At 41.6% G+C, this 17,442-nt stretch overlaps 1 protein-coding gene across 1 annotated transcript in view; it reads left to right on the top strand.

Annotated features, from left to right (window-relative positions):
• The window catches only part of LOC116067198 (SH3 and multiple ankyrin repeat domains protein 2), a 306,129-nt gene that overhangs the window by 119,136 nt on the left and 169,551 nt on the right, over positions 1-17,442 (top strand). Inside the window, exons 9-10 of the mRNA XM_031323535.2 lie at positions 502-618; positions 9,036-9,113. Coding sequence (XP_031179395.1) covers positions 502-618; positions 9,036-9,113 — 195 coding nt within the window. The remainder of the gene's footprint in view (positions 1-501; positions 619-9,035; positions 9,114-17,442) is intronic.

Below are 17,442 nucleotides of genomic sequence, written 5' to 3'. Positions count from 1 at the left end.
ACAGAGGAGAGAAGACACTAGAACAATATTCATATTTAACAAGCTGACATCAGAGAACTTTTTACTTTTTTTCATAAAAATGACAAAGGATTCAGCGATTATCTAAATGCTTTCCGATTGATTTAATAGTTGACAACTAATCAGTTATTCTAGTAGTCTTTGCAGCTCTAGTGTAAAGAGGCCATTTCAAAATGCCCCCCCATGATAAAAGCAACAGCTTCCTGCTCAGCCTGGACTGTTTTTTTTTTACACTCTGCCTTGACAAATTCAATCATGCAACTGTGCATTTCTTTGAGCTTTCGCTGCACACACTCATCTATCCTCCCATCTGTTTGAGGACTGGGTCAAACTGAGGGTATGGCTGCTTCTCATCTCCTCTGCAGCACACTGACATCTAGTGGTACAGGCCTGTTACTGCAACTGCTATGCAGTGGAAGGCTTCATCTGACAACTACTGTGTGTGTGTGTGTGTGTGTGTGTGTGTGTGTGTGTGTGTTGCAGGCTTGCCGTCACGGCCACGTGCAGCACCTGGAGCATCTGCTGTTCTATGGCGCAGACATGAGCGCCCAGAATGCCTCGGGAAACGCTGCTCTCCACATCTGTGCCCTATACAACCAGGTGAGCACCGGGAGAGGGTGTCTGTGTTTCTGTACTTGATAAGAACAGATGTGTGTGTGTGTGTGTGTGTGTGTGTGTGTGTGTGTGTGTGTGTGTGTGTGTGTGTGTGTGTGTGTGTGTGTGTGTGTGTGTGTGTGTGTGTGTGTGTGTGTGTGTTTGTAATGTGAATGAGAGCACATACCACTATTGGATTGACCTGGTACTATTTTAATATAGTTAAGCTTGTTCTGTCAAAACCTTTTTTTTTTAAAAAGCGGGAGAAATGTGAACCAACATTGTGTTACTGTGTGGAGCCTATAAAGAGGCAGCAGAAAAGTATAGCATACCGATATATTATCAAGACATATTGAATTGTGATTTAAAAAAACAAACTATACACTATACATTTACAATTACAAAATGCTTTTTTTTATGAATGAATGAATGAATTGTTTATTTTTGTGTCTGGCTGCTTACATGGCCCATCCATTTTAAAATTATTTAGACACATTTTAACTAGATAGATAGATAGATAGATAGATAGATAGATAGATAGATAGATAACTAACTAAACACTTTCCTAGTATTGTACTGTCGGTATTCCAAATAAGTAGCAAGGGAGGAGAGAGAGAGAGAGAGAGAGAGAGAGAGAGAGAGAGAGAGAGAGAGAGAGGGAGAGAGGGAGGGAGAGGGAGGAGAAGAGAGAGAGAGGGAGAGAGAGAGGGAGAGGGAGAGAGAGAGAGAGAATCCTTTGCTGCATGTCCGCCCCCCCCCCTCCCCTTTCCTGTCTTCTAGCTATCCTATCAATTAAAGGCCATAAACCCCCCCCCCCACAAAAAAAAATCTTTATCTCTTTCATCTTTAAATTGCAACATGTTTACACTTTGTTTGATCGATTCATTCAGACTACTCCACAAAGAAGGAAGAAAAAAAGAGGCTGAATGGATTGAGTGCAGAATGTGCAAAAAACATATAGTATGTGCCATGGGTAGGTGTGTATAGTCCAGGATGAAAGGTTAAGAAATAGACTTCTGGCTGAACACGTTCAGTCATCATGTTTTCCTGTGTTATCTGACAGCTACCACCGAGCTCACAGAACCTTAAGTGCTCCTCCGCCACCTTCACTCTTTATGCTGACGTCCTGTATATTTGCTGCTGTTTCTGCCGCTGACTGCACCTCTTTCAGTTCTGCTCTGTTTGTACCTCGCAGGCTCTTTGTTCCCCGTGTCCCATGGGGCAAATTATTTGCACGTTATTTATCATAATCACATATGTGACGCTCTAACGCTGGTCTCCTGCAGCGTGGAGAATCCCCAGAAGAATAACCATACCTCCAAGTAAACCGACAGTAAACATTATAAATATGGTTAACTGGAATGATATGTGAATTTATGTTGAATAGTTGTTATACACATAAGACAGGGTACCCGCGGTGTCTTAAAAGTCTATCTTCAGAAAGTCTTAAATTGCGTTCACCAAGATCTAACATTTGTATTGTCCTTTCATAAGATTAAATAACTCCTTCATTGTTCCGACACAAAGCATGCATGTATCGAGTAGTACAAGAAAATGTTGTATTTAGTCCAAGTACTTGGTAAACAATTCTTTTTATAGCCTAAAATCCTTTCTGATATTCCATTATATCCTACATACTTTTGCCAGTGTGTTCGCTTTAAATGGTATAAATATGTTGGCAATGCTTTTATTGTTTTGAGAAGCCCCATTAGCTTCCACCAAATAGCCGTCTGGTTCCACGTGACTTGAATGTAATCCTCTGAGGACAAAAGACGATGTTTGACAGCACTCAAAAAGCGATATATCAAAATTTTAGACATTTTTTAGAACAACTTCGATCATATGTTACAGTACTTCGTGAACCTAATGACTTTGGTGAACTCATTTCAAGCACCGAAACAATTCATACAAGCGATCTGAGGACTTTCATAAAGCGAACATCAACGTTTCAGCTTTAGCGTCAAATTATCTCTTTACACATTGCTCTAGAAAACATGTGGGCGTCACTATACGGAAAGCTGAGTTTGTTCTGGAAATTTTGATATGAAACACACAGGGATCAGTTATATGCAAATAACCCTTAAAAGGTAAATTTTAGAAGATGTGTGAAAATACCCTTGGACATCAAATGGTAAAATTAAAATCACTGTCAACAAATCCCATGTGCAGACCCAAACCAACAATGAATGTATCTACTAACAAGGATCGTGTGTGTAAATCATGATGTATCATAAAAACCCATCAATGAGTCACACTGTTGGACAATGGCGGACATGTTCCTGCACCTGCATCACTATGAACACACACACACACACACACACACACACACACACACACACACACACACACACACACACACTGTAGTTTATTCTGACTCAATCCCACATACACACACCGTCCTGCTGCCACAAATGCTCACTAGAGCACCAAATGTGGATTAATCCGCCGCTGAAAATAGTTCAATTCAATTTTATTTATAGTATCAAATCATAACAAGAGTTATGTCAAGACACTTCACAGATAGAGTAGGTCTAGACCACACTCTATAATTTACAGACCCAACAATTCCAGTAATTCCCCCAAGAGCAAGCATTTAGTGTGACAGTGGCGAGTTAAAACTCCTTTTAGGAAGAAACCTCGGACAGACCCAGGCTCTTGGTAGGCGGTGTCTGATGGTGCCGGTTGGGGGTCTGATGAAGAGTGGTAATTATAGTCACAATAAAGATAATGGAACAGTGACATAGAAATAGTAGTTGTAGTAGTTCGTAGCAGGGCACCAAGCAGGACCACTGCGGCAGCTGCAACCATGATTTAGGTGCCACACTAATCCAAGGAAAACTGCGAGGCGAGAAAACATAAGGACTCCGGGGAATAAGCTCCCCAGAGCTAAGTTAGTAACAAGCATTTCTGTGGCATGAATGCACACAGATGGAAAGAGAGAGGCGAGAGAAGCTCAGTGTGTCAAAGGAAGTCCCCCGGCAGTCTAGACCTATAACAGCATAACTAAGAGCTGGTCCGAGGCAAACCTGAGCCAGCTCCATAAGGGTTGGTAGATGAATCTGATGACTATGAAGAGAAGCAGAGAAGATAGTCCCCAACAAATGCACATTTGTTCACGTTTGACAAGGAACCTATAATATTACATATTCAAGGTTTTTGAGAGTAATGTTTAGAGTTTCCTTCTGCTGGCTTGGTAGCTAACGTTAGCTTGCTAATTCCACCCACCCAACATGCCTTCATCATACACTGGTTTCAGAAAATTAGCCAAACAAAATTGTCACTCATCTGGCGATAGCAATGTCCTTTCCTACGATTTGACAAGAGCGTGTGAATTAAACATTAAGTTGTTACATTTTACTAATTTAGAGACTGGCTGGCTGGCTAGTAAGCTAGCTTGCTTGCTAGGGGGCTAATTGTTGAGTGGTGCAGAGAGAGAGTGAGAGAGAGGTCTATTACGGTCTTTAATTTCAATATCATGGTATAGGATATTAGTTTATTAACGTTAGTTTATTTTGTAATGTGTAGGTATGTAGAGATCTTTTAAAAGACATGTTATTGTGGCCGGGTTGGCTCAGTTGGTAGAGCAGGCGCACATTTACATAGAGGTTTATGCCTTGACCCAGGGTTCGAGTCCGACCTGTGACGATTTCCTGCATGTCTTCCCCCCCTTTCTCATCTAGCTGTCCTGTCCATTAAAGGTGGAAAAGTCCCAAAAAATAATCTTTACAAGACATGTTATTCTTGGAATAAATATACCTACACAAGTAGGTATGTCTCGTTTTACGTTTGCCATCTTATGGACCTAATGTGCAAAAATAGTTATTCAAATAGTTCGAACCTGTGTTTTTGAGAAGGAACATTCTAACATAATTTTACACCAGCTTTGACAGCTCTCTGTGTATTAAATTGATCAGATGAGATGAACAATGAAAGGAGCCTTGTGTGTGCCTGTCATAGCCGTTTGTTTGTTTTCCTCACTCTCGTCTTCAACAGCCAATCAGATGATTTGGCTGAAAATATAGAATAACTCTAGCTTTATCCCTGAAGGGAATGTACACAGAATAGATGAACCATCTCAAAGACCAGTTGACTTAATCATGTCCGTATGCTCTCAAGCTAAAGGTCAGCAGTAGCCTCTAACCCTTGTTTGGACACCAAGTCATTGGAGACCATTTAACATTCACGTTGCCGTTCCTCCAAGCATGGCCAGCTACGATACAGCTGGGAATCAGAAACAGCCAACTGGTGTATTATTTGAATCAAAGCATGCATTTAGTTCCACTTAAGAAAGATAATTCTTTCTCTGTAGCTAAGGAGCCACATGCTTTGAACTCATGAAATGGCCTTTACGCCAGCTGCAGTTTTTTAGTTACACCAGGTCGTAGGCGTGAAATGCTGCTTCTGTGTCAGGGCGTAGAGCTGGGAAAGTGCCAATTTTAATATCATAATCGATTCTTTAAGGATAAGGCTGACATTATTGTGTAATTATTGTCAACAAATCCCATGAAAACACCAAGGCTGCATTTGAAGTCTTTTTTTGCTTAGGATAGTTCCTAACAGTGAAATAACCTGGAAGTATCTAAGGGGGCTTTCACACCTGAGCTGTCTGGTCTGTTTTAACCGATCCCTTGAACGTTTCCTCGGATGGTCCGGTTCGTTTGGGGCGGTGTGAAAGCTCATTCGAACTCTGGTGGGACCAAACAATCGAACTCCTGTCCTCTTGAAAACAGGGGTTCATGGCTCACTTCCAAGTGCTCTACAGCAGAGATCTTCAACAGGGGGTCCGTGACCCCCTAGGGGGTCCTCAGTGTTGCTGCAGGGGGGCAGCTAAATTATTGTTTGATGGTTTTAAGCTATAGTGCGTAGTTTATGTCTCCCCCATGAGGAATTCTGTGTAGTGACAACAAAACTGTCAGCGCATCCACATGATACAAGCCTTCCGTGAACGCGCCGCCCCTCCAAAAATGCATTTTTTTCATAGGCCACCATTGTAAAATGTATAAAACTGCTGCCAGGACACCTCGAACTGCAAACAAGGTCGGTTATGACTCTTTCTATTCTGAATTTTAAATCCATGGACTTTTGATATTTGGAAAACTTTCCTCTATCTGAGAAAAGTGATTTAAAATCCTTTCGACTAAGTTAATTTCTCATAAATTTACGACTTTCATCTCAGGGAATATTTAAATTACTTTTTTGTAAATTTATGGCTTTAATCTCAGTAAATCCAATATTTTTTCTCGTAAATGTACGACTTTAATCAAATTTTTGTCCAGTGGCCACTTGTGGCATTACAATGAAAAATCCCTCCAAAATAAGCACTTTCTCATAGGCCACCATTGTAAAAGTGACATCTGTATTTGAAAAAACTTCCCTCTCCCTGAGAAAAGTAATTTAAAAACTTGTGGATAAAGACCTATCAGGCTGTGATACACACACACACACACACACACACACACACACACACACAAACACACAAGATAGATTATCTTTGGTTTTGTTCTTTTCATGCGATTTGTTGATGATAAAAAATATAGAATATCCTCAGTCCTTCTCATTTAAGACGCTGATATTGATGGCTGCTTCTGTGAAAGAGAGGGGGTTGATATATCCAGGAACATAACAAACTTAATAAACTTCTGGCGAGAATATTTGAGAATCCTACTCGGTTCTTCCACTGGCAACATCCTGGATTATCCTCAGCAGCATCATGGACATTATGGTATCCTAACTGTAATATTAAGTTACAAGAAATGCTTATCTGTAAGCTATATTGTTTATTAACCTATTAAGAATAACAGTTAATTTCCTTACCCTGTTTGAGAAGGTATCTGCTAATAAAGGATGGTCCAGAAGGAGGCGCTGCTACACTGAGAACAGAGTGTGTTCCGCAGACCGGTCCAGGTACCGGATGTGCTCGGGTGGTCAGAACTGCTCGGGCCCTGCGCTTGTCGGTGACGTCACTTGGGTTGGGTACCGAAACCTGGTTCCACTATGGAACCGGTTCCTATGCAACCGGTAGGAGTCGGACCGGATTAGAACGCAAATTTCTGTTCCTCATTTCGGTTCCACTTAATGTGTCGACTGAAGTATTTTCCCTCTGTCGCTCCGAAGATTACGTAAAAATATCACACTTTCTCTGTAGTCTACCGTTAGCTAGCTATCGTAAATGTAGGCTACTTTTAAAATGCCATATTTTCCCTCTGGGCTCACCAAAACAGACGTAAAAGCATATTAAACCATTCACTGCACGTGATCACTAGTAAACATACTACACTTGCTCTGCTAGTCTATCGTTAGCTAGCTAGATTTTAGTGCATTTAAAATGCCTAAAATGATTGTAGTTGTGTGTTAGATGATTTAGGTTTACTTTTTATATATTTAAGTACTTTAAAACGTTAATATATTGTTCAATTTTCAATTTAAAAAAAACTATAAAAGAGCCTTTCTTTGATGTAATTTTTCAGTTTTTCAAGAATCGGTTTAGGAATCGGAATCGTTTTAAAAGTACCGGTTCGGCATCGGAATCGTAAAAATCCAATCGATACCCAACCCTAGACGTCACAGTACGTGATTGGCTGTATGTTGGCATGATGACGTAGCTGTAGAGTTTACGGAGTTTTCGCAGGTCTTCGGATCGGATCAAATATAACCAAGAAGAAGAACTATGGAGAACTTTTACAAAGAGTCAGAGCACTATCTATTAAATGGTACTTACCACTGGCTAACAATACAATGTAAAAGCCCCGAGAGCCGAAATAAATGCAAATATTGCACAGATGTAGAAAAAACAGGAACTAATTACAAATTAATTTCTTTGTAGTGCTGTATTGGTTGTAGATAATTCCACAGAAACTAGAGACACTTTGAGTCCTAAGTATAGCGGCGGGCAAAACACTAGCTTAACTTGATCAGCGATTAGCGTTGTTCATTCACACTGTTTAATCCACACACACACACACACACACACACACACACACACACACACACATTAGCTTAATTTGATTGGCAGCTGACGTCAGCGTCTTATAGGGGTGGTTCAGAATTTTGGACATAGGACCTTATTTCCAAGTTAGCCAGTGTGATATTTATCAGTGAAGACCGTTTTCACCATGTTTCATCCAGTCCTTCCAGTTGCAGAGTTCACTGGTGCTAGGCTAGCGCAAGTCAATGGCATATGCTAGCCTGCCACTAAAATCCAAAATTCTGAACCACCCCTTTAACGATATTTTTTGACGTATTAGGAGGCTGTATTTTTAGACATAAATATTGGAATTTATATATGGTAAATATATATGGTAAATATATATATATATATATATATATATATATATATATATATATATATATATATATACACGTGTTTTTTCACGTAAATGTACGACTTTAATCTCCGAGAATATCTACATATTATACGTCAGTATCTTTATTCCCAGAAAATATCCACGTTTTTTCCCGTAAATGTACGACTTTAATCTCTGAATATTCCCCTCCCTCTCCCGGCTTCGTAATAATTGTTTTTTCCTACAATGGCCCTAACATTCTGTTGTACTACAATGCATTTCCTCTTGTTCTCTGCTTCAAATTATCTCCTGAAAGCTAAAATGCCTCATGGCTCTGATGTTTGTCACACATTTCCATTTTGGAAGCTTCATCATGAATGTACTGTAGCTTATTTTGGGAAAAAAAAAATGTTGTGGGAGCGCTATATACACTCGAGATGGAGACGTCCATGGGTAAAAATAACACGCTCATGCATAGCATTGGCTTAAAAATCTGATGTTAAATGTCTGATGGCTGAAATAGTTGTGATGCCGACAACACTGTACACATTATGGTTGTGTGTCAGGATCTGTGTGAGTGTTTTTTTCTTCTTCTCAACTCTCAATAGCTTATTGTGGATCTAAAAAAGAAAGTATTTATATTTGTGTGTGTGTGTGCACGGTACATGCGTGGTTGAGCACTTTGTGGGCGATTTGTGCAGTAGATTCAAACCCCTCAGCACTCTCCATCTCTCTGTTCTTCTCTCTCTCTCTCTCTCTCTCTCTCTCTCTCTCTCTCTCTCTCTGTATGTCTCTCCATCTCTATCTCTCTCACTCCCTCTTTCTCTTTGAGTGGAGCGATAGATACACACTTAACAGCGCGTGAAGCTCCATTCCAGATATAGGTAGTAGATCTGTTCTGTTGTTCTTTCCCTTCTTTTTCCTGTGCCAGTGCTGGGATGTTTAGACTGTTCAGCCACACTGATCCCTTCCTGCTCCTCTGACTTCTTTTGCTTTTTGGGAATTCTGCTAATGTCACTGGAAGCGAATCGGCCAGCAAAGTATGAGAATTAAAGTATTTTCCCGTGTTTTTTTCAGACATTTTCTCAGCCTTGTTTTAATATTCTTTTCTCTCTCTCTCTCTCTCTCTCTCCCCTCTAGGATAACTGTGCCAGAGTGCTGCTTGTTCGTGGAGCCGACAAAGAAGTGAAGAACTACAACAGCCAGAGTCCATTTCAGGTAGAGTGGAGAGAAACAATCACTCTTCTTCACTGCGGTTTGCATGTAAACGATTATAGAACATCGATTTCAGCTTTCAGCGGAAGGCAAAACAATATCAGTAGCAGAACATTTTCTTGGTCTCATTTGTTACCATGGCAACAGTGCAAAATGGTCAAGGTCAGTTGCAACAAGGGATTGCAAAATGTCTTTCTGGCCAATATTAGATTTGTTTGAGTCAAACAGCGTTTAGAGGGGGAACCAAAAGTGAGCAGCCAACCTCGACAGCGTCTGTTTAGTCACTTGGCGTCTTGTCCTCGAGCGGAGCTCTTTACACATTTAAAACCCAGCCTGTTAGCTGCAAAACTTCAACTTTTGCAACACTGAGAAAACAGCTCCAGCTGCAACTCCAGCTGCTCGATTATGGAAAAAAAAATCATAAATCACAATTATTTAACACGATTAATTACTGACTTTTGGAAACAGATTTCTATCTCAAAAAAGTAGGGCTGTCTTCGACTAAAGAAATTCAGATTTGACTATCACTTGTCTGATTTGGTCGACCTATCGATTAGTTGATTTAATCAACAGATCTGTAAAATTGAGTTCCTCCACAAAGAATCACGCAAAAGGACCACTTTAAATCTTGTGTTTACCAGAGATGTGCTCATAGGTTTCATGTCATTCAGCATGAAAGAAGCACAAAAAAAAAAGACTAATTAGTAAATCTTCGTCGACTCTCCCCATGCACACACACACATGCCGGCCCTGCTCTTCTCTTAAAGAGATCGACACACACACCAACGCACAAGTATAGACTTTAGGCCACTTACGTAGGCTACGGCGAAAGCTCTGCATGGCGCCTCCACAGTACCATAAATCACACTGATGGTCTGGCAATGCGAGACTAGTCAGAGTTTGAACGTTCAGCAGCCGTGCTGCGGGGGGCGGGGCTTCTGGGGCCTCAGCCCCAAATGTTTTCCTAAAGGCCCCGACACACCAACCCGATTATCGGCCGTCGGACAGTCTGGCGAGGTCGGTGACTCGAGTCTGTTCGGTGTGTTCCGTGCCGTAGTCAGTCGGCCTTCATTTTGGCCGATTTGACTTGTTGAATCGGCCAGTGGGCAGTCGGACTCAATGACCAATCTGATAGGTGGAGCGCTAACCCTTGACTAGCGAATCAGTGCTTCTTCCACAAGAAGAAGCCCGAGAGCTGACAACGCCCGTATCTTCTTATTACTAGCCATCGTATTTTCTTCCGTTCAGCGAGTAATGACAACAACGATCCTTCTTAAACGATCGTCTTAAAGCTAGAAAGAAGTTAAAGGAGCACTATGCGTTCCTGCATGCTGTTACTTCTGTTGACATTCAAAGTAAATTCAAAACAAAACAGAGCAAGCTCGCCCCTCCCCCCTATGTTTCCATAACTGTCATGACTAACTGTCACTAACCCCCACGCCCTCCCCCAACCATCTTGTCTGTGATTGGAACGTGGTTTGTTGTATTTTGGTGCCTATCCTGTGCCTCTAGTGTTTGTTTGACGTTTACGACCCCTGCGTTGTCTCCCGAGACCGGGCTTTTTCAGTGTGTTCAGGGGCCAGGCAGCTAGAGGATCCGGTAGAGATGCCTACGATTTGAGACAAAAATCGAATCGCGCTGAAACCATGCAGGAACGCATAGTGCACCTTTAAAGGAAGGATGGTATCACAACACATTCTCACTCCCAGGGGATCACAAAGCGACGCTTGGTCAGGTGCCTTTGGCGTTTGTTACTGACGCAAAAAGTCTCCTTTAGCATCACTTTTTTTTGCCGCTCTGGGTGGGATGTAGGTTTTTAAAAAGACTTAAATTTGACTTGGTAAAACCTGCAGTGTTGATTTGCAGCCTAGGCCTGGATCTAGCTCACATCTCTGTGTTGATGTTACGTGCAGCTTTATTTCTATTTGCGTGCAGGATCCAGGATCAATAATGTGCTCTGTTGCATCATGCATTTGGAAGTAGGAACTTGAGAAAACAATCAACCTCAGTGAGGCTGTACTCTTCAAAATCACTTCAAATGTAGATTTAAAGGGAGACACTGTAGGTAAATAGGGAAACATATTTTAACTAATTTAAATCATCGTGAAACTTCCCCAGTTGATTACTTACATCAAGACAATGATTTGTTTTGCATTGCAAGTTTTCTGAAAATGTTCTTTCAATAAGCAAATGAGGGATTATTTTATTAAATATCCACATAACAGAAATGTGAACATTGGAAGCCAGGCTCAAAAGTCTTGTTTCATTGTGTTGACATAATCAGAGGCAAAGGTTTTTACAGAGGAGATTTTTGATATCTTTTTCTGATTCAAAAACTCTCCTTTAGCGTCATATTTAGACGCAGTTGGTCGGGACTCTTGGCGTCGCTTTTTGACACTCTCTGCACTTGCGTCTAGCCCTTTGGCGTCATATTTAGATGGTGTTGCGGCAACTCAGCTGTTCACATCTCCAGAGGCTGGTTTTTGAACGTAAGAGACGTCTCCTTTTTCAACAGCCAACAGAGAAGTCAGCTGGTCGAGCTGCTGCAAAATAGTCGTGCAACAGAAAACTCAGATTGGACAGATAGTCTAGCTAGCTGTCTGGATTTATCCTGCAGAGATCTGAGGAGCAGTTAACCACAGTCCTCACAAATCCACTGGAGTTTAGAACGCCAACACAAAGATCGAGGAATCCACTTCCGGGATTGCTCCGGTGCTGCAAGAAATTCCGCCGGATGCATGTCTTTTCCGTTACCTTCCTCTTCCTTTGTGTTGGCGTTCTAAACTCTGGTGGACGATCACGATTGTGATTGGTTTAAAGAAATGCCAATAAACCAGAGCACGTTTTTCTCCCATTCCGGAATACCGGAAGCAGGACTACTTAAATTAAGACAATTGTTTTTTGTTTTAAAAGTTTTCTGATAGTTTTCTGTTTAAATATGCAAATGAGGCATTCACTAGTAGTGAATGCATTCACTACTGCTAACTTTTGGTGAATTTGGGAGTTATCTACAGACACAAATTGTCAAAGTGTAGTTAAATAAACACCTAAATGTGTATTTTGGATGTTTTTTTCCCCCCCAATAGTCTGAAAGAAGACATGTTATGGAAGCAAAATTGCCCAAAATCTTAAAAAAAAAAAAAATGTTTTTGCCTGTAGTGTCTCCCCTTAAGGAGAGGTCTACATTTAAACTCAGTCAAATAGCCTGCTGATGATGTTGTGTGATGGTACAGATGGGTGACACATTAGCAGGAACAACTTGAATACATTATTTCACATGCACACTAGTGAATATTGTCCAGATTTATAGCATTTTAGACATAAGATGTTTTCATGTAACGTGAGAAATGTAGTCATGTATACACAGATATGAATAACTACATTCCGTTTTTTGCACTCGCTTTCCAGCAAACACGCAGGGAGAAATCTATCGCAACAGAGACACAAACGGCAGAACAACAAGCAGCCACTAGACATGATGTGGACTCTCTCTTGTTTTCGAGTGGGAAAAACTCGCTCTCTTGCTCTTACTATCTTTATCACAGTTGCACTCTCCACCTACACATGGAGCCAGGAGCTGTAATCCAACAAGTTTAGGCCTGTTTTCTGAGTGGCCAACGTTCTGGAAAATGTCGGAAATCAGTAACAACAGTATGAAGTGAAGACGGATCTTTGAACCGAAAAAACTAACTACGAATTACAACACCTAAAGGCTGAGCAAGGCAGCTTTGTTTGTATAGCACAGCACATTTCAGCAACAAGGCAATTCAAAGTGCTTTACATTAAACATTAGGGAGCGGTTCAAAACACTTGCACAAAAAAAAAGTAAGACAGGTATAAAATACAAGAATAAAAGTTACAGTGCAGTTTATTTCTTTGCACACATTTATAAAAAAAAAACTACAACAATACAACATAAATCACACCATATCTCTTTCACGTAGAAAGAAAGAGAGAGTGTGTGCTAGTGAGGTCAGAAACCTTATAGCAAAACCTTAGCCTGGTTGACACCAGACCCTTCTCAGTTGTAACTGAGAGTGGGTCTGGGGAAGGTTCATTCACAGCCCATTTCCAAAGGGGCGTCACCAACAAACGCAGCTCAAATGCCTCTGGGCACAATTGGATAGACCTTCAACCAATCAGAGCGATGAAGGAGATGACATATGCAGAGCGACGGAAAAACATCTCAACCAGCGAGCATGTTGCAGAGCCCGTCGAGCTATCGTCTCAAGCCCGCCTCAACGGTTGTGATTGGTGCCTCGATTTGGAAAAATTTGAAATGGGCTTGAATGGGCTCTTGGCCAGACGGACTTGCAGAGCAAATCTCAAATTTATTATAGGCTAGCGAAACCTCACCAGTTTACTAAAACCTAATTTACTGAACAAATACATTTAAACTAGGACCTGAAATAAAGTCAATATGGCAAAATTTGAATAAGAAAAATAATTACAGAAATAATTACAGGCTTAAACTCAATTTGGTCAAAATAGATAAAATGATGATAATAAAGGAAACAAAATAGCAAGACCTAAAGAAAAAGGCATGTGATTTGAATAATAACCGAAGAGGAGTTCAAACAGCTGGTAAGTCATTTGAATAGTTGCCAGTCAGGAAGCTAGATATCAACTGAGTACTATTTTTCTTTTAGATTTCTTTTGTATGCAGTTAGAGAGGATGAGCTGCAAGTCAGGTGACTGAGTGTATGTATTAAAGAAAGGCAGCATCAAAAAGAAAGGTCTTTGATTTCAAAGAACGGAGAGTTGCAGCGGACCTGCAGTTTTCTGGGAGTTTATTCCAGATACAACCTGATCTCACAGAATTCCATGAAATGAACACGGCCCCTTAACTCAAAATCTGTGGCAGTTTCACGGAATCGCCGAAAATTCCGTGATGGGCCCACGGAACAATTCCGTGAAATGAACATGGCCCCTTAAGTTAAGGAAACGGTCATGGTGGGGCAACAGGACTGTTGGGTTTAGGAAAACAGCAACGGGACAACAACAGGACGTTGAGTTTAGGAAAAGAAGAACGGGATGGTTGAGTTTAGGAAAAGAAGAACGGGATGGTTGAGTTTAGGAAAAGAAGAATGGGACGGTTGCATTTAGTAAAACAAGAAAGCGACAGTTCGGTTTAGGAAATGTAACACGCGAGACACGATCCCCGGTCTCCTGGGTGAAAGTCCTGTGTTTGATCCATCCACCCCCCCAGCCAACATCCCTATGTGGATCTTCGGGCTTTCATACTACTCGCTACTGTAGTAATCTACTCTTAATGCTACGTCATCTTCTCATTGACTTTACTTTGGCATTGTTTTCCATGGTGGCCACCACCACGTAATGCACTGTTAACAGTTCATGTCATTTCACAGAATTCTGTGATACCACGCTGTCCAGATACTAGGTGGGGCATGAAAACTAGGGTTGGGTATCGTTTGGGTTTTTTCCGATACCGGTGCTAAAGCGATACTTTTAAAATGGCGCCATTGCCTAAACGGTGCCTTCACCAATACTTAAAAAAAAGAAGATAAATAAGAAAAAAGGAAGAGCATAAAACGACAGTTGGCAACATTAAAGAACGGCTTGTTTATTGCTAAGGCCATGTAGTCAAAATAAAATGATTTTAAATAATGTAATACCAGTAACTTATAACAACAACTTACTTCACCGGTAAATTGCTGGTAAAACGACAAAACAACTAGATGGGAAAAGGGTTTATTTTACAATAACTTTGAATGCACCACGAAGCTTAGTAGTTTCAAGTGAATGCACCGTGTGTTTTTCCGACAACGGCAGCTGCAGTCTGCTTAATGTCCCGCTGTTGGAATCCTCTACAGTGAAATACAGTCACATGTTAGACCATTTAGCTGTCAGCATTTTAACCGTGTTTAATCCAGCTACTAGCTAACGGTAGGCTAACGTTACCTGCTGCCAAATGTAGTGTTAACTAACATCACATGCAGCGATGCTTCTGTTGCCTTTAATGTCTGTTTCGGAGCATCAAAGGGCAGCACAGACATTTAAGTGGCACCGTAATGAGGCAACCAATTACGTGTTGTTATTTGGTCTGATAGATACCGGTTATTGTGGTACCGGTGCCATTAGCTTCTCCATGTTTAGTTCTAAATCTGGGGACAGAAAGCAGACGTTTCCCGGATGACCTGAGAGGTCTGGGTGGGTAATAATGTAGCAGCAGATCAGAAATGTATTTTGACCATAAACCGTTCAGTGCTTTATAAACCAACAGAAGTATTTTGAAATTGAATATATATATATATATATATAGCACAACCAAACATTACACATATATGTGTGATTGTTGATCAACATGCTGCTCTAATAGCCTCCACTCTTCTGGTTCCACGCTTTTCAGCGGATTTTACAACCTGCTGCAGGGATGGGCTAGCCTGGTCCTACCAGACTCTGGTCCATTAGCCTGGTCCTACCAGACTCTGGTACACTAGCCTGGTCCTACCAGACTCTGGTACATTAGCCTGGTCCTACCAGACTCTGGTACACTAGCCTGGTCCTACCAGACTCTGGTACATTAGCCTGGTCCTACCAGACTCTGGTCCACTAGCCTGGTCCTATCAGACTCTGGTCCATTAGCCTGGTCCTTCCAGACTCTGGTCCACTAGCCTGGTCCTACCAGACTCTGGTACATTAGCCTGGTCCTACCAGACTCTGGTCCACTAGCCTGGTCCTACCAGACTCTGGTCCACTAGCCTGGTCCTACCAGACTCTGGTCCATTTCATTTGTCCAGAGAGTCTGGCCACTCTCCATTGACAAGTGTTAACTTCCTTGAAGGCGGGTACTCTGTTGAAGTTTAAAACTATTGGATCTGCCCAGAGCCACTCTGGATCTGCCATAACCAATCGCTAACGTTTGGTGGTGACGTCGGCTTAGCATCGCTAGCGTTAGCCTTAGCCAACTCCTTCACCACTAACGGAGCGAGCTGGAAGACCTTTCCCGAACCCCGTGGGGAGGAGGGCCACAACATCATGGCCACCAACACAACTCAGCAAAGATTGTTCTTGCTCGGGCTTTAACTTCTGGATATTCGGCAGCGTTGCCACAACGGACTGAATGGCTTCGCTCGCATCTAGCGCACAACCTCAACATCATCGTTCTTAGCCACTCCCTCTGTTCACTGATTGGACCTGAATCTTTGGCCGGAGAAAACCCAAGAATATACCGCAAACCCAGACGACGTACTGAAGGAAAATGAAAATTGAGCGGAAGTACGTAGGAGGGCGGAGCCAGGCTAGAGATGTGCTCCCATTCAGACACACAGCATCAGTGAGGTCCAGCTGATGTTGGTGATCAGGTTTGGGGTGTTGGATGTGGTTGAGGTCAGAGCTCTGTGCAGACCATAAAGTTCTTTCATACCAAACTAGAGATAGTCCGATACCATTTTTTCCTTCCAGATACCGATTCCGTTACCTGAACTTGTGCAGCGGCCGATACCGAGTACAGATCAGATAACAGTGTGTCATATATTTTATTATGTTTAAACAGCTGTATACTGCCATCCCTGTATGGATATGATATGATTTCTATCTTTGTTGTACGGCCTGGCTCAGGTTAAACTCTTTGTTGAAATATGAATGAACACACGCCACAGAACTTTCTTTATGATCCAGTTTGACAGTGAGTCATAACGGAAAAGGAACATAATAAACTACTTTAAAGTTTTCTTCGGGGCTAAATTACGTGGTATCGGATCAGTGCATAAACTCCAGTACTTTCCAATACCAGCATTTTAGGCAGTATCGGAGGCTTTTCTGATACTAGTATATGTATTGGAATATCTCTACACCAAAGTGGGAGAACTATGGGAAGACTGTCCTCCCCTGAAAAACTCCCACATATAAGTTCTTTGTTTATGCAGCAATTAAGACTCATATTTTTGTTTGCAAATATGGCGGCACCCTCTAGTGGTCGTAGTAATTATTACGGCAGCAAAGCAGGAATTCAGGTGACAAAGAATAAGAGAGACAAGTTCCACATAAGGAGGAAGGTTGGGGTGGTGTTTGGGTCAAACAAACACAGGACTTTCACCAGGAACATTTGCACCCCGCAAAAGAAAACGTCCCATACAATATTAAATGAAGTGAACTGTTCACACAATACAGTAACGGGAGCTATTTAAATTAGCTGGATACGTGGTTAAACCTCATCTGCTCTTACCAGTGTATCTCCGTGTGTACTTCGTCCACAGCAATCCCACCAATCAGTCCCAAAACGACCCAAAAGTTAAAAAAGCCAAAGAGAGTGTTTGTAACGCATGCTTTCTGTCTAAACCATAGACTGTATAAATGAAGTGGATGTTGC

Source organism: Sander lucioperca, chromosome 3, assembly GCF_008315115.2.
Source record: "Sander lucioperca isolate FBNREF2018 chromosome 3, SLUC_FBN_1.2, whole genome shotgun sequence".
Lineage (NCBI taxonomy): Eukaryota > Metazoa > Chordata > Actinopteri > Perciformes > Percidae > Sander > Sander lucioperca.
Note: the sequence above shows the minus strand (reverse complement) of the source record. Positions and strands in the feature narration are given on the sequence as shown.